This window comes from Ceratotherium simum, chromosome 30 (genome assembly GCF_057802395.1).
Source record: "Ceratotherium simum simum isolate JZ-2026a chromosome 30, ASM5780239v1, whole genome shotgun sequence".
NCBI classification, from domain to species: domain Eukaryota; kingdom Metazoa; phylum Chordata; class Mammalia; order Perissodactyla; family Rhinocerotidae; genus Ceratotherium; species Ceratotherium simum.
Genome location: NC_141929.1, coordinates 28,690,591 through 28,708,082, shown reverse-complemented (window position 1 = coordinate 28,708,082; position 17,492 = coordinate 28,690,591). Strand labels below are relative to the sequence as shown.

General features: G+C 54.0%; 1 protein-coding gene across 4 annotated transcripts in view; it reads left to right on the top strand.

Moving 5' to 3' along the window:
- Positions 1-17,492, top strand: part of NLRC5 (NLR family CARD domain containing 5) — a 93,341-nt gene that overhangs the window by 40,642 nt on the left and 35,207 nt on the right. For 3 of the 4 annotated variants that reach the window (XM_087420218.1, XM_087420216.1, XM_087420217.1), the window contains exons 6-20: positions 572-2,246; positions 3,360-3,443; positions 3,589-3,672; positions 5,009-5,092; positions 5,207-5,296; positions 5,944-6,003; positions 7,456-7,521; positions 8,023-8,106; positions 9,887-9,970; positions 10,949-11,038; positions 13,181-13,249; positions 14,036-14,104; positions 14,795-14,878; positions 15,279-15,362; positions 16,833-16,922. In XM_087420218.1, coding sequence (XP_087276344.1) covers positions 572-2,246; positions 3,360-3,443; positions 3,589-3,672; positions 5,009-5,092; positions 5,207-5,296; positions 5,944-6,003; positions 7,456-7,521; positions 8,023-8,106; positions 9,887-9,970; positions 10,949-11,038; positions 13,181-13,249; positions 14,036-14,104; positions 14,795-14,878; positions 15,279-15,362; positions 16,833-16,922 — 2,797 coding nt within the window. The remainder of the gene's footprint in view (positions 1-571; positions 2,247-3,359; positions 3,444-3,588; positions 3,673-5,008; positions 5,093-5,206; positions 5,297-5,943; positions 6,004-7,455; positions 7,522-8,022; positions 8,107-9,886; positions 9,971-10,948; positions 11,039-13,180; positions 13,250-14,035; positions 14,105-14,794; positions 14,879-15,278; positions 15,363-16,832; positions 16,923-17,492) is intronic. The other variant, XM_087420220.1, reaches the window with a different exon arrangement.

Genomic DNA, 17,492 nt, shown 5'->3' with positions numbered 1-17,492 from the left:
TTATGTTAACCAAAATAAGCCAGAGAAAGACAAACACCGTATGACTTCACTGATATGTGGAAGATAAACTAACACATGGACAGAGAGAACAGTTTGGTGGTTACCAGGGGGAAGGGAGTTGGGAGATGGGCACAAGGAGTGAAGGGGCGCATTTATATGGTGACTGACAAATAATAATGTACAACTGAAATCTCACAATGTTATAAACTACTATGACATCAATAAAAAATTAAAAATAAAAAAGATGTTGCAAAGGAAGTGACCCCTTTCCCCTCCCCCGTCACATTGAAACCTTGATACTAGTTCAGTTGTTGCAAGACGAGGAGAGCCGTGATCCATTCATACTTCTCTGTTTAAATGGCTGCCAGAACCCATGCTTCTGTAGAACCAGTTACTTCTAGGAATCTGGGTGACAGAAGAGCCCCTGTGTGCTCTTGCCAACACCCTCGCCCAGCCCCCGCCCCATACATACACAGGTGAGGCTACAGGCTCCCAACAGCTGATACTGGGGTGAGGAGATCAGGGGACGGGGAGGCCTGCTGCCCTCATGCCATCTCCCTGCCCCCTGCAGAGCTGGCCAAGAGGTACCTGAAGCTGTTGAGGACGTCTGCCCAGCAGCGCTATAGCGGCAGGATCCCGGGGCCAGGGCAGCCCCTTGCCTTCCAGCAGGCCTACATCCCCCCAATCCTGCAGTGGCACCGAGCCACAGCGCCCTTCAACACTCAGGAGGGGGCCCTTATGGGGGACCCCAAGACAGAAGATGGCACCGACGTGAGCATCCGGGACCTCTTCAACACCAGGGCTGACAAGGGTCCCAGGGTGAGGGTACTCCTGGGGAAGGCGGGCATGGGCAAGACCACACTGGCCCACTGGCTCCGCCAGAAGTGGGCTGACGGCCAGCTGGACCGCTTCCAGGCCTTGTTCCTTTTTGAGTTCCGCCAGCTCAACCTCATCACCAGTGTCCTGACGCTGCCCCAGCTCCTTTTTGATCTGTACCTCAGCCCCGAGGCGGGCCCCGAGGCTGTCTTCCAGTACCTGGAGGAGAATGCTGATGGAGTCCTACTGATCTTCGATGGGCTGGACGAGGCCTTCCAACCCTGTTCCAGCAGGGAGACTGCAGACTCTGAGGCCCTAGGCCCAGCCCTCGCCCTCTTCTCCAACCTCTGCCGTGGGACCCTCCTGCCTGGCTGCTGGGTAATGGCCACCTCCCGTCCAGGGAAGCTGCCCGCCTGCCTGCCCACGGAGGCAGCCACAGTCCACATGTGGGGCTTTGACGGGCCACGGGTGGAAGAGTACATGGGCCGCTTCTTCAGCGACCGGCCATCGCAGGAGGCAGCGCTGGCAGAGCTGCGGGCAGATGGACATCTGCGGAGCTTGTGTGCGGTGCCTGCGCTGTGCCGTGTCGCCTGCATCTGCCTCCACCACCTGCTCCCGGGCAGCTCCCCAGGCCAGTCTGCAGCCCTCCTGCCCACTGTGACTCAGACCTACGTGCAGATGGTGCACGCCCTCGGCCCCCATGTGTACCTGTCTGCCAAGTCCCTGATGGGCCTCTGTGAGGTGGCGCTGAGGGGCCTGGAGACTGGGAAGGTTATCTTCTCTGCAGGAGACATCCCTCCACCCACGATGGCCTTTGGGGCTGCCCTCGGCCTGCTGACCTCCTTCTGCATCTGCACAGGCCCTGGGCACCAGGAGACAGGCTATGCCTTCCTCCATCTCAGCCTGCAGGAGTTTTTTGCTGCCCTGCACCTGATGGCCAGCCCTGAGGTGGACAAAGACGCGCTCACCCGCCACGTCACCCTCAATTCTCGCTGGGTGTTGCGGACCAAAGCTAGACTGGGCCTCTTAGACCATCTTCCCAGCTTCCTGGCGGGTCTGGCATCCAGTGCCTGCCGTCGCTTCCTCAGCCACCTGGCACAGCAGGATGAGGTGTGGGTAGGCGCCAAGCAGGCTGCAGTCGTGCAGGCATTGAGGAAGTTGGCCACCCGCAGGCTCACGGGGCCAAAGGTTGTAGAGCTGTGTCACTGTGTGAGTGAGACACAGGAGCCTGAGCTGGCCGGCCTCATGGCCCGAAGTCTCCCGTGTCAACTGCCCTTCCACAATTTCCCGCTGACCCACGCCGACCTGGCTGCCCTGACCAACATCCTGGGGCACAGAAATGCTCCCATCCACCTAAATTTTGAGGGCTGCCCCCTGGAGCCCTGCTGCCCTGAGGCTCTGGCAGGCTGTGGGCAGGTAGAGAATCTCAGGTGAGAGCAAGGGCAGGGGAGGACCAGGGAGGACCTGGGAGGGAACTGGGCTTCTGGGAGCGTGGAGGCCAACCAGTCTGGCAGACCCCTGCTGAGGGAGACGAGGTAAGAATCTTGAATATCAGAACAGAGGGGCCCTTCCTGCCCTTTAGCACACAGTGAGGAAGCTTCACGCCTCACCAGGACCTCTGGGCTCCAGTTGGATCTCCTCTTGTCGTGGTTTCCAGATGCTCATTCTCCCTCTCGCAGTCATGCGCCAGAGCCTCTGATCCAGGCTGTGCTGCTAGAGGCTGTTTGACTTTGGGCAGGTTATTTAACCTCTCAGCCTGAATGTCTTCATCCCTAAAGTGAATCAGTAATAATACCTACTTCATAGGGTTGTTGTGAGAATAAGCCGAGATAACGCGTGAGAAACACTTCTTAGCAGAGTTCCTGGCGCACAGTAAAGGCTTAATATGTGGAACAGCTAGAGAAAAGCCTAGGTGTAGTAAAGCCCTGTCCCCCCAATACAGTGGATTAAATAATGTAGAATTTCATTTCACTCTCGTGGAAGACTCAGAGGTAAGTGGTCCAAGTCAGTGGGATGGCTCAGCTCCATGTGGTCATGCAGGGACCCAGGTCCCTTCCACTGTTGCCCCATCATCTCCTTGGGCATCTTGATTTGCATCATCAGAGCTGGGTCATGGGTGTATCTGTGCTCTGTCCCCGGAGAACAGAAAGAGACAGCATGGGTTAGACACGCCCGATGTGTTAAGCTCAGTCCTGGAGATAGAGCACATGGCTTCCACTCGTTCCGGTGATGAGAACATTCTAGTGGTGAGAACACAGTCATGTGGCTTCACTGAGCTGCAAGGGAGGCTGGGAAATGCCATCTCTGGCTGGGAAACCATGTTCCCAGTTTTAGCTCTGTAAGTAGAGAGTGGGTTTCGTGGACAATTAGCAGTCTCTGGCGTAACATGTATTTGTTACTACTACAACAATAACAACAACAATTACTACTACTACTATTAACATTACTGTAATAAGTTCCATCTGTCCGAGGAGGGGGTGGGTGATGACCTCCAAGCCCTGCCCAGCGTTGATCCTTTGCCACCTTGCCCCTTCCTGTGGCAGCTTTAAGAGCAGGAAGTGTGGGGACGCCTTTGCAGAAGCCCTCTCCAGGAGCCTGCCAACAATGGAGAGCCTGAAGAACCTGGGGTGAGCCAGGGCTTGGGACTGAGAGGGATCCTCAGCCTGGGATGCCTGGACGTCTCCTCCCCACCTCAACCCTACACAGGGCAGATTCCTGGCTTACCCCCTTTCCCTTCCCCATCCGTCTCCACTGTCTTTGCTTACCCTGTAGGTTAGCAGGAAGTAAGATCACTGCCCGAGGCATCAGCCACCTGGTGAAGGCTTTGCCCCTCTGTCCACAGCTGGAAGAGGTCAGGTGAGTGATCTCCAGGAGAGTGCACTGGCCAGGGGTGAGAGTCATTGCCCAGTTCCCGGGGGCCCCGCTATGCATTTTCCATCAGTAGTTTTTCAATGAGACCCAGAGAGGGGAGGCCTCAGTCCAAGAACTGGGTCAGGCTGGATCCGAACGCAAGGCTCCCAAAGACCCCAGAGCAGTGCTTCTCTCAGCTGATATTTTGGAGCATCTTGAAGGAGCTTGAGTTTTGAGGCCCCCTCCCCTCTGTCTGTGACCCTGAGAGAAGGGATGGCAGTGTGTAGGCAGGTGTCAGGCACTGTGGGTACACATAAATGCATGAAACACACATACCTTCACATTTGTGCACATATGTATAAACACTTGCACTCGCCTGCTCACTTAAGTATATGCCCCACATACATGCACGTTCCCAGGTGTGCACACATGCAGCACACACATACATGCACATTTAGATCCACATACACATCTAAACACATATGCACAAATATACTGCCCTGTGTCTGTGATGAGTGGCCGGAGAAGGGTGGGAGCCTCTTTAGCAGATCACTGGCAGAACCGCTGCTAGCTTATATGGCATCTTTATGAAACTTAGAAAAGGCACCCCTTCATCCAGGCAGATGCAGCCCAGCACCAGGGTGCACCACTTGTTGAGCAGAGCATTAGCTGGACCACAGCTCTGCTCTGTCCCCACTCTGGGTGATGGGAGAAAAGATTAAGTTCACTCTTAATAATCAGGAAAGAAAAGTAAATATCAAGTTCAATATTTCCAAACCTTTGGCCTGACCAGAGTGATCACACACAAAGGCACCCTCACACCCTTCAGTTTTTCTGTCCCTCCAGCTAGGAACCCTGGCAATGCTGGGTTGTGGACCCCATTTGACAGGTGGGGAATGTGAGGTCAGAAAGGAATGTGCTTGCCCTAGGCCTCTGCATAAGTCAGGGCCAGAGCTGAGGCTAGAAGTGGCATCTCCTGCATCCCGTTCTAGACTCTGCTCCTCACCTGGGAGCCTCAGGCACATTCCAGACATTGCCTTGAGAGCAGGCTGCTGGGTCTCCTCATCCCGCCTCATGAGGCCTTCACAGGCCATCATCTGGATCCATGGGGTCACGGATACAGGCAGCAACTCCCCCATAGAGACTTAATAGAGACAGAAATGAGTCCAGAAGAGGGCTTTTCCTCCTAGCTGGGCCTGCCAGATACCATGGAGCAGGTCACCAACTTGTTCTGGGCTCTTGTCTTGTGTTTCCCACATGAGGGTGTCCTGTCACCTTCCAACTGGGTCTTCCAAGCACCCCATCCCCAGGGCTAAGGGACTCGGCCTCAATCTCCCTGCAGCTTTCAGGACAACCAGCTCAAGGACCGAGACGTGCTGAACATCGTGAAGATACTCCCTCGCCTGCCGCGGCTCCGGAAGCTTGAGTAAGCGGTCTTTCCACCAGCCCTGCCCGAGTCACCCTCCTCCCTTGGAAAGTACAGGTCTGGGGCCCGTGGGATAGTGGACTCACTCCTGGCCCCTTTGCCACAATCACCCAGCCTGAGCCGCAACAATGTCTCTGTGTGGACCCTACTCCGCTTGACAGAGGTGGCAGTCATGTGCCCTACCGTCAGGACGCTGCAGGTCGGGTGAGTAGAAGAGGTGGAAGCCTGGTCTTCAGGGTCTTAAGAAAAGAGGAGGGGAGAGTGGAGCATGGAAAAGGAAGGCCCCTCGTCTGTAAGACCCGCGTGTGCATGCCTGAGTCTGTTTTACTCACATCGGTATCTCCAGAGCCTAGCTCAGGCCTGGCACCTGGTACTCAAGAAATAGTGAATGAACAGAAAGATGGGGGTGGAGGGACAGATGGGTAGATGAGGGAATGAATCAACAAATCCAGGCGGGATAAGCAGAGCGGGAGGAATAATTAGCCACGTGTCGCTCTCCAGGGTGCTGAACTGCGTTGCTTGTTTGGATCCCAGGGTTGGTTAAGTGCCGTGCCTCTTGACCCTAAAATTCTGTGACTTCTGTGAAAACTCTCAGAGTTCCTAATTTTTATTATCTTCCTTGTAAAAATTGTTTTTGTGACTTTTCAAAACACTGAGGATTCATCAAGCAATGACATAATCGCGGTTTTGGACATGTCTGATTTGGAGCACTTTTGCCAGTTCTGTTGTTTCTCTGTCAATTACAAAGTCAGCTTTCTCTGGATGTTTGGGGCAGCCAGGGGTGCACGGGTAAGAGGTGATGTGCTGGTTTCCCGTCCGCGGTTTTCATGGCTCGATGTCTGACCCTACAGGAAGGCAGAGCTCATCTTTCTTCTCTCCTCGCCCACAGAGACAGTTGCAGAGCTACCAGGGTAAGAAGCGAGGGCGGGGGTGGATCTGGGCTCATCCTGAGAAGTGATCTGGCCTCTGGCAGTTGTGGGGAAAGGTGGCCAGGAGAGCTTAGAAAGAGCTAGAATGTGGGGATTCTTCTTGCTACTGCTGCCCTGAGAAATGACTTACTTCTCAGGGTTGGCAAAAGACTTTAGCTTCCTCTAGCGTCTCTGGACCATGTGTGGCTCCTGTGGTGAGGGAACGTCCCTAGGAGTTTCAGAGTGAGTCAGACCCTTAGGGAGGGCATGAAGATACTGTAATATTGGCATTAGCATGCAGGGAAAAGTCTTCCAACTAAGCAAAGGGGAAGGCAATTATGGCACCTACATCTTAGAGTTGTTCTGAGAATTAAATGAATTAATACATTTAAAGTGCTTAGAACACTGCTGGCCTCCAGTTGGCGCTCAAATCCTGGCTATTCCAGCTGTGCATGAATTCCAGCTCGGACAGTCCTGGGTGGGCAAAGAAAGGGAAGCTGCCTTCCCATGAAAGAATATTCTAGCTGTGCTTCTCCACACCCGTCCCTGGCTGAAGCCCAGAGACAGAGGAGGTTGTATGCCCTTGAGCAAGTCCTTTCCCTGCTCTGAGCCTCAGTTTCTTCACCTGTACAATGATCCTGTGGGACCAATGTCTTTTTTTCCTCTGACTGTCTAGAGCTGCAATGCCCCATATGGTAGCCACAAGCCACATGTGGCTATTTAAATTTATGTTAGTTAAAATTAAGTAAAATGAACATTTCAGTTCATCGGTCACATTAGCCACATTTCAGGTGCTCAATGGCCATGGGTAGCTAGTGGTTACCAAAGTGGATGGCATAGATAGAAAATATTTCCATCATTGCATAAAGTTCTGTTGGATAGTACTGATCTAGAAGTCTGTGGAAACCTGGTTTGTAATGTCTCAGCTTCCCCTGGCCCCGTGGAAGAGGGCCTGGAGGTACCATGGCTTCCCACAGCCTGGACCCATGTGCAGTCCAGGCTCCTGGCCTTCTGAACCACAGATGCCACATCTACAGATGGAGACCATCACATCTTAGACAGTAGCAGCCTATTTTTACTAAGTTTCAGTTTTGTGCCTATGCTGAGCACTTGACCGTACATCATCCGGTTCAATCTTTCAACCGCTCTAGATGTTAGATATTGTCATCTCATGGTAGAAAGGAGAAAATGGCAGCTCAGATGGGTGAAGTGACTTGCCGAAGGCTGTATATGGCAGAGCCAGAATTTGAATAAAGGTTCCGTTTAACCTTAAACCTTTTGCTCCTGCCGCTTTGCTGAATAGCACCCTCAGCACCTTCAAGCAACCATCTTTGTTAATCATTCACTGTGGGTCATGCTCCAGGGTCTTCAGCCCCTAGAAGGCAAGGGAAGAGGTTTGGTCCATCAGGCCCTGGACTCCTGAGGCCAGGCCAATGTTGGATTTGTTCTTCCCAGAGCCCCAGAGCTGCAGGAAAGTGCTGGTCAGAGGAAAGAGGCTCCGAGCAGAAGCCTGGCACTCAGGTACCTCAGTGGGATCCATTGCTTGAAGGGGAGGGCTACAATATGGGGGGGGGGGTTCCCTTTCCAAGGGAGGCATAGCAGGGGCAGGGAGGATAAAGGGAAAAGCAGACATGGGGCAGGGAAAGGAGGTGAATAACCCATCCTGGCCTTAACAAGGAACATCTGTCATAACAACAACAATAACAGCTACAATTTAATGGGCGCTTGCTGAATGCTGGGCACTCTGGTATTTTATAACCCATTACCTTGTTGTAATTCTTTTGAAAGCCGTGTGAAGTACACATTTATTCCCATTTGACAGAAGAGAAAACTGAGTCTCAGATAGGTTAAGTGCCTTGCCCAATATGGCCCAGCTACTGAGAAGTGGGGCCAGGATTAGACCTCAGGTCTGTCAGCCTCCTGGCTCCTCCAGCTCCCATACCTGGCAGTGGCACTTGGAGCTAGAGGAGGCATGGTGTAGCTTCTTGCCTTGAGCCTCTCTGTCCCCACCCCCCACCCCAGGCTCCAGGAGTGTCAGCTTGGGGTCCATGAGGTGGAGATGCTCATAGCCCAGCTCCAGAAATGCCCCCACCTGGATGAAGTGGAGTGAGTATCATGGGAACTGCTGGGGCAGGAGACAGGAGGGGAGGGCAGGGCAGCGCAGGAAGGGCATGCTGCCTCATTGAGAATTTGGGGGAATCAGATCATTGTAAAAGCTACCACTATTTAGCACTCGCCCTGTACCAGGTGCATATACACACATCCCATCATTCAGTCCTCACGTCTCTATGATGTAAGTGCTGTTACTATGCACATTTTATAGAGGAGGAAATTAAGCCACAGAAAGGTAAGTTTGCTCGAGGTCACACAGCTAGGAAGAGACCAGGCCAGGGTTCAAGCTCAGACAGGCTGACTCCCAGCCTCATCCTCATAACCACTGTCTTTGAGATCTGCAAAGCAGAAACCCCACCACACCCAAGTCCGTCTTCCAAACCACAGCCCTCAGGGTCCCGTTACCCTCCATCTTCCTCCCAGAATAGAGTGAGGTGCCCTTCTCTTTTCGGGCTAGAGAAATTGCCATGATGCCCAGCTCCTGGGCGGAGCCTTGAGAGTAGGGCTTGGGGATTGGTGGAGGTCCTGTCATGTCACCAGGAGGGGGCCCCTGCCAGGACCACCCCAGGAAATCAAAAGAGCATGAAAGTGGAGTGAGGAAGTGCCGTGGTGTGGTTAAGGTGAGTGGCCCCCTCCAGGGTGCGATGGCCTGCCTTGACCTTGAGTTTGACCTTGTCCCATTGGGAGAACCAAGACAGGATTAGAAGGTGGTTTTTACCAAACTCACATACTTCCACCTACCTCGCCACCACCAAGCCTGCCCCTCCCCCAGTGCTCTACCTGAACTAAACCCCATCACCCACCTGGTTACACCGACCAGATGCCTCTCAGCTCCGTTGCCCTCCCCCCATAGCCAGTCCATCCTGATAGCTCTCAAAACCCCCTACACAGCTCTCAAAACCATCCTCTTTTCTCCTTCCTCTTTTCTTCCAACTCCCTAGTCCAAACCATTCTCATCTCTCACTTGAATGACCCCATCAGCCTCCTCACTGGGTCCCCTGCTTCTACCCTGGCCACCTCCCCCTGGCAGAGAGTGAACTGCATTTCACTGTTGCCTGCCCCCTTCACTCCTTCCCACTGCTCAAGATAAATCCCAAATTCTAACATCCTGTGTGATCCAGAACCCTGCCCCAAGCCCGAAAGCCCCATCTGACCCTGTCCTCCCACTCAATCTTTGATCCAGACATACTGGACCCCTTCAGGTCCTCGAATGTGCTGTGCCACAGGGCCTTTGACTGTGCTGTTCCTACTGTCAGGAACACCCTTCCCCCTTCTCTTTCACACCCCTTACCTGTTGAACTCCTAGTGTTTCCACAAGTAGCTCAAACATTAGGGAAGCCTTCCTTGACCCCCAGACCAGATCAGACGCCCCTATAATCCTGGAGTTTATCACAAGAAGCAATTATGTAGGTTGCAGCATAAAGAAATGTTTGATGGTGGGGCCTTGAAGTCAGGCTGCCTGGGTTCAAATCCCAGGTCCTCCTTTGCTCAAGTGTTTTAACCCCTCTGCACCTCTGTTGACTCATCAGTAAGAGGAGGGCAATAATAGTGCCTGCTTCGTAGGGTCGGTATGAGGATTAAATATCCAATAATTGTGGAAGCGCCTAGGACAGTGCCAGGCATGTAGGACGCAGTCTTTCAACGTTCGTCGTCATTATTAAGGTTCATTTATTGGAGTGATGCTTTGACTAAACACTGTGAGGGACTGCGTGAGGGCTGAGGTTGAGGGGGACCCCACCCTAGCAGCAGAGGGCATCGGGCTTCTCTGTCTCAGCCTCTCAGGGAACCAGCTAGAAGACGAAGGCTGTCGGCTGATGGCAGAGGCTGCACCCCAGCTGCGCATCACCGGGAAGCTGGAGTGAGTTGCCCACCCCTCTGTTGGGTAGCAGGGAGGGCCTTGGAGAGCCCCAGCTGGTCCCTGCCACCCCTGGTCCCTGCCACCCCTGGTGCCTGCCACCCCTGGTCGCCATGCCCACAGTCACCAGAAATAGTGCTGCTCTCCCGACCACCCCTATTTTCTCTCAATGCCAGCGAAGTTGAAGTGGTTAGACCATGCTTTGCCTTTGCCTCTGGCATGAGCCACTTAGCTCCAATTATTAAAACCCCTGGCACATGTAGCATGTGTTCCAGTTTGTCCTTACAACAGCCCTGGGTGGGGTAGGGTGGGTAGTTACACTGGGGGAGCATTAGGGTATCGGGTGGATGGGTGCTGGGGTGTTGGATTGGGATTTTGGGGTGGGAAGCGGTGTGTTGGGGTGGGGTACAGTGTTGGGGTGAAGGGGTGGGTTGTCGGGGCAGTGGCATAGTAAGAAAGGGTAGTAGGCTGTTGGGTGTGCAGCAGTGTTGCCTGATATGGGGTAGGGCTGGTGTTTGGGTGGGGTGTGTTGGGTCTGAGCATCAAGTGTGGGTTGGGGTGGGGAAGTGTTGAGGTTGGGTAACAGTGCTTCGGAGCCTTGGCTTTGGATTTAAATCCTGGCTCTGTCACTTAGTAGGTTTGTGACCTTGGGAAAGTAATTTAATGTCTCTGGGCCTCAGTTTCCCCATTTGTAATATGGGATTAAAATGGTGGTTATTTTACCGGGAGACTGAGGCTCAGAGAGGCGGAAACAGTGAGTCGCCAGTTCCTATCGCTCCGGCTGGAGAACTTGATTCTCCGAGTGGGGCAGGGGGCCATGCATCTCTTGGCTCGTCCACATGAGTCAGAGTCCTTTGAGGATCAAGGACCCAGGACTTCCCAAGAGTGACAGCCAGCAGGCTGCTGAGCCAGGAGGAGGGGCTGGAGCTGTCTGGGGCTTCAGCCGCCTGCTGATGGCTGCCTCTCTCGTCCTTTCCACAGCCTCAGTGACAATGGGCTCTCTGTGGATGGGCTGCACCATGTGCTGAGTGCAGTGAGCACATGCCGGACCCTGACAGAGCTACACATCAGGTGGGAACTCAAAGTCCTTGGAATTCTTTCTGGCCCCAGGCCTTCAGGACTGTGGGAGATGCTGGTGGTGCCCCACCCAGACCCCTGGTCCAGCTGCTGCGTCTATTCCAGCTGGGGCGGGTGTTGGCCCCTCACAGCTTCTTCCTTTGCCCCGGGCTGAGAGAGCATGCCCGGAAGGTTACACCCCTCCCTGTCCCCCCAGCCAGGAGTGGCAGTGACCCAGGCAGAGGTATAACTTTCCGGGCCCCTTGCCTCAGGTAGGACAAACTTTTGGTGCCATTCACACTCCAAAGCTTCCTATGGGATCAGGCTGAGGACCTGCCCCGTTCTGCTTCCCTGGTCCCTCACCCGTCTCTCCTGAGAGCACCCCTCAATACATCACATGCACCAGGAACCCAGTGACACGTGACCCCTACCCCACTCACAGCCCCAGGCTCTGCTTCTAGGGACACGACCTAAGAGAGGGCCCACCCTTACTTCTCTAAGTCTCGGTATTCAGTCCAGGGAGCTGAGGACAGATGCTAATTAATGTCAATACGGTCCCCACCCAGAGGGGCTCTCAGCTGAGTAGGGTGGTCCCCGCTTTAAACACCCTCAAAGGAGGAAAGAGAGACCAGATTCGCCCGAGAGGTAGACTAGGGGACCTTTGTGTGCTGCATATAGTGATTCAATAAAGGGTCCCAGGGTGTTCCGGATGACACTCCGTTCACTTCTAGGAATTTATACTAAAGAAATCAGCACGATTGTGCGACCACAGTTAGCCTCAGGGATGTTCACCTCAGTATTGGGTATAACAAGAAACAAATGGAAAAAACTTAAATGTTTAATACAATATTAGTTAAATAAATCAGGTTGCCTCCAGAGAGAAGACTCGATGGAACCACGATACAGCTGCAGCTTTAGGATTCAAGGATGACTGTGTATATTAAGCAAACCTAAAAATTTTATTTCATCGTTTTTATAATAAAGCTTTTCCATCGTACTCAATGATAGGGAGAATGGTAAAACGAACACCCCAGTTCCCACCAATAATTATCAATTATCAATAATTATGCACATTTTGTTACCCTTGCTTCATCTGTCCCTTGAAAAACTAATTTTTAAAAGAGAATCTGAGGGCTGGCCCCGTGGCTTAGCGGTTAAGTGCGCGCGGCTTAGCGGTTAAGTGCGCGCGCTCCGCTACTGGCGGCCCGGGTTCGGATCCCGGGCGCGCACTGAGGCACTGCTTCTCCGGCCACACTGAGGCCGCGTCCCACATACAGCAACTAGAAGGATGTGCAGCTATGACATACAACTACCTACTGGGGCTTTAGGGGGAAAAAGGAGGAAGATTGGCAATAGATGTTAGCTCAGAGCCGGTCTTCCTCAGCAAAAAGAGGAGGATTAGCATGGATGTTAGCTCAGGGCTGATCTTCCTCACAAAAAAAAAAATAATAAAAATAAAAATAAATAAAAAAATAAAAGAGAACCTGTAATTTTGATCCCATTTTTTAAGGGAAAAAAAGAAAGAAAGAACATTAACTACATTAAAAAAACCAAAGGCTTGAAGGCCCCACTCCAAAATGTATCAGTGGTAATTGACGTGTGGAGGAGGTTGTGGGTGATTTTTCTTTATTTTCTTCGTACTTTGCTGTATTTTCTAAGTTTACCACAGGGAAGAAATGTGATTTTTGTAATGAGAAATATATATATAACATTCAGTTTGCAAAGGCGAGGTTAGGCATGCTCTGGCTATACGGCTATACATTACAGCCTCATGTGGATTCGCAGTGCCTGTCCCCACCTGGTAGTGGCCTCACTCCGCTGGGATGAGCGCCCTCAGCTGAGGGTGCCCCGAGCACAGGAGAAACACCCACAGGCAGAGGAGGAGGGTTTCAGCCTGAGGCCCCAACCAGAGAGAAGGCAGAACTGTTTTGTTTCAAAGACTTGCCAGGAAATGAGGGCTGAGAAGCTTGTGAAATCTCTGTGATAGAAAGACTTCAGGCCCGGAAGCTGATAAGTCAGGGCAGAGTCAGAGGAAGTGGCTGCAGCTGGAGGCAGGGGGGTGGCACCTCACACATCCCTCTGGGCCAGGCTAAACAATGACACAGAGCATCAGGGATCCCATAAACCTCTTGTCTCCTCCCTCCTCTCTCTCTGCAGCCTCCTGCGCAAAACTGTGGTCCTCACGTTTGCCTCAGAGCCGGAGGAGCAGGCGGGGATGCACAAGAGGTAGGGCCCCCACGCCGCCAGGGCCACCCCCTCCCTGACCTCCTCAACTGGACAGTGCCACTCAACTTCCAGGCGACCTTGACAAATCAAGAAGGCGCGCGAAGCCCGCAGGCTTGGCAAGGGACGCAGCCTTGAAGGAGAGGGTCAAAGGCCAGGCCTCCCCATTTCCCAAGTGGTACCCGAAGTGAGGCCTATGATGCGGGGTGCAGGCGGCACAGTCGGGCGGGAGTTGGGCATCCAGAGACCGCGGCCCTTCAGCCTAAACGCAGAGGACCGCCTGGCCTGTAGCTCTGTTTTTGGTCAGACCTTCTGACTCCCTTTGGCACGAGGACCCTTTAAAGTGTGTCTGCCTCCTCCAGCGTTCCTTCCCGGATTGCCCCAGCCTGGCACACAGCCTGTCAGCTCTTTGCCCCTCAGTGTCCACCTACAACCTCTTCTGTAGGCTCCGAGCTATTGAAGTCTTGCTTGGAGCTGAGGCTGACATCTCTGAAGGCACTGACCACGATGATCCTGAGATTAATGATACTAACCACCAGGGTTGACTGAGCACTCACTGTGCACCAGGCACCACACTCAGGCAATTCACATACACTCTCCCAGTGAGAGAGCTTAAGTGATGTGTCCCAGGTCACACAGCCAGGAAGCCAAGAAGCCCGATTGGAACCAAGGTCTGGCAGTCTCCAGGCCTCATATAGAGATTGAGTGGTGGGAAGTGAGGCTGAGGATGGTCTTTGAGACAGTGGACGAGGCGTTTGCTCAGCCTGGCCGTGCTGTGTGCCCCTCCAGTGCTGTGTTTCTTGACAGCCTCGTGCCCCAGACGCCCTCTGAGCTGCCCCTGCGCTCCCAAGAGATCAGGTACAGTGATGGCCGCAGGCCTCGGGTGTGGTTCCAGCCTCTTCTCCTCCTCGGCACAAAGCCTGTCTGCAGGCCCCGGCCCCAGGGGCTCCCCGAAGGACGCCACCTGCTCTATCCAGGAGTTGTGGCTTGGCTTCCCTGCCCCCCACCTTCCCTGCCCAGCCCACCCCAGACAGGGGTCATGAGGCAGCCCCCTCTGTCACCTTCCCCAGCCCAGGGGCTCCCACTCCCCTGAGCCCCCCACTTCAAGCAGTGGGAACTCTGGACGGAAAGAATGGAGAGTGGGCAGCCCCTTCTTTCCCGATCCTGGGGCCTTGGCCTGGAAGCTTAGCTCAGCCCCCGCAGGGCTCCCCTCAGTACCCTTCTGGCCGTCTGTCTTACTCTGTGTCTGTCTGAATCTCCCTCCTTGTCATCTGTCCTCCTCTGGCACTGTCTCTCAATCTCTCTCCCATCTCTCTGTCTCTCCATGCTGGTCTCTCTCTCTCTCTCTGTGTCTCTGACTCTCTCTGGCTCTTCCCTGCCTGTGTGACATTTTATGTGTGCTGGTCCCTCTTTGTCTGTCTGTCTGGGTGCCCGATGCAGAATGCTCTCCTGTAAGCCTCCTTTTCTGCCCGTGCGTCTGGGGGTGGCAGCCTCTCTCGCCTCATCCAGCGGGCGGGTGCTGCAGGGCTGTGGTTCTGCCCTCCACAGGCTGACGCACTGTGGCTTGCAAGCCAGGCACCTAGAGCTGCTCTGCAAGGCGCTGGGAGGAAGCTGCCACCTGGGTCACCTCGAGTGAGTGGCTGCTGTCGGAAGGCGGGTGGGTGGGGCCCATCAGTGAGGGTGTGTCAATGTGTTGGGTTTTGTTTTGTTTTTCAAGATTTCGATAAGCAGTTCCTTCCCTCCTGCAATCAGGAACCCCTTAGAGAATCTGGTGAAAGTTGTGTCTCTTCCCCCTAAAATACAGATCCTCCACACTTGACACCCTCTGAAGCCCATCCCTGACCCCCTAGGGGTCAGGAGCCTCAGGATAAGAACCCTGGGGGAAACCCCAGCTGACCCAGTGCCATCTGCTGAGATCTGGCCTGGCATCCCAGGGCCGTGTCCCAGATCCCAGAGAAGCTGAGTGATTGAGTGACCAGGGTGGGGAGCATCCCCACCCTGCACTAACCCCTTCTCCCCTTGCCCCTCTCAGCTTATCAGGCAACACCCTAGGGGACGAAGGTGCAGCCCAGCTGGCTCAGCTGCTCCCGGGGCTGGGCCCTCTGCAGTCCTTGAAGTGAGTAGCCGGCTGGGCTTGTCCTCATCAGGATGAGGAGGTGGGGGGGGAAGGGGGTCTGTGTCCCATCTCACTCCCTCCTGGGGTTATCATAAAGATTAAGTCAGAAAATGCATGTCAGTCTCCTGGTTCAGTCCCTGACACATGATGAGTGCTCAGCAAAGGGTGGTGAGTAGTATGATTCTCATTAGAGTCTGGCCCCTGTGGCTCAATGATCCAGCTTCTGATTGAAGGTTTCACTTCTCAAACTTGTCTCTGTGTCTCTGCACAGGCTCTCAGGGAGGCCCAGGTCGCCTGGCATGGGGCAGGCGTGGCTGGGAAGTATCCCCTGATTAATGTAGTGTCAGGCAGCCATTCTGGCCCTGGGTGAAGGAAGGGCTGTTCGAGGGGGCACAGGCCGGGTAGGCAGGGAGGGTTTGTGCTAGATAGGACACGCAAGCAGGGTGCCCGGGGAAGCTGGGGAGCCCTGAGCACCGGGCAGAGAGTAGGGGAGGCCCTGGAAGGAGTCCAGGAACCCCCAGACTTTGCCTGCAGCAGACCAGACTTCCTAGGCCCCAGAAAGCCCCTGTGTTCTTGGCTCCCACGTCTCCCCTCTTCCTCTCCAGCTCTTCTGAGCCAAAGTGAAAGGAGCCCTCGAGAGAGGTTGCAGGTGCTATGTTCCCTCTGTGACCTTGGGCAAGTTACTTCACCTCTCTGAGCCTCTGGTTCCCGTCAGTTAACACATAAAGTATACAGGGAGTGGCCTGTGATTTTGGCTGCAACCTTGAAATGAGGGCTGTGGCCTGAGGGCCCTTCCTGCTCCCACACTCTTTCACTGGGATGCTGGGAAGGAGAGCAGATTGCCTCTGTTCCTGTTCAGGGCCTGCCCCTGGGTGGGGAGGAAGGGCGTCACCATGGCAGGCAAATTATATGCATATTGGAGCTCTCAGGACAGATTCCCTTGTGACCTTCTTAATACTGTGAACACCTGGTGTGACCCAGGGCCCTTGAGAGTCTGTACTCACCACCAGTCCCACCCAAGGGTGGGACATTAAATGGCACATAAAAAACACCGTGACAGATGGACAGACTACGAAAGAAAAATCTCTGTTCCTGCTTTTTGAACAAGAGGCCCTGCATTTTCATTTTTCGCTGGGCACCAGCTCTCCTTTGTCGGGTGGGGAAACTGAGGCACAACTTTGGCCCAAAAGCACTCCCCAGATTCACCACAGGAGGGAGCCACTGAGTTCTAATCTCAGCTCTGTCACCGGCATGTCTCGTAACCTTGGGCAAGACCTTGCACTCTCCGGGCCTCAGTTTCCTTGTTTGTACCATGGGCAGTTGGAAGAGGTGCTCTCTGGCCACCCGGGGTTCCGTGAGTTCCGTCGTCTGGACTTAGGGACAGCCCTCCCCTACCCTGTGCTCTGACCACAAAGAGCGTGTTTTTGAGTCCTGGTGACCTCCGTCAGTGTCACTTCTGTGATCCTCCAGCCTCAATGAGAATGGCTTGTCCCTGGACGCTGTGTTCGGTTTGGCCCAGTGCTTCTCTACTCTGCAGTGGGTTCTCCAGCTGGACATCAGGTCAGTGTGCCTCTGGACCCCCGCCCTGCCCCTCATCTGTCATAGTCACCATGTCGCATCCTCAGAGCCTTGTATGATATCAGGTCCAGCAAACACGTGATGGTGTCCACTGAATGAATGAATGAATAGACGAATGAATGAATATAGCCCCAGGGAAGCTCAAATTTCTCCAAATTCACCATGGGACACAATCCATCTACTCTCCCTTACTCCCTCTCTGGGTTGTCCTGGGAGACTTAAGAAACCTGGGAGCTCCCTGGTGGTCCTTGAGTGCTCAGGGACCCGCCTTTATGGTGGGGCCTCTGGAGCTGATGAGCCCAGAGAAGGGAAGGCACCCAGTTGCACAGCCCCGGCCGTGCAGTGCAGATCATCCATGGTTTCAGGTGAGGTCTGCCCATTCCTCCCCTGCCCCTCCCGAGAGTCGGGGGTGCGATAGCAGACAGACCAGGTTCAATCCAGGCTGCCCACTTACCTGCTGTGCAGCTCTGAGCAGGTCACTGAGCCTCTCCATACCTCAGTTTTCTCATCTGTAAAATGGGCGTAAGAATACTTCCTTCTCTCACAGCTTTA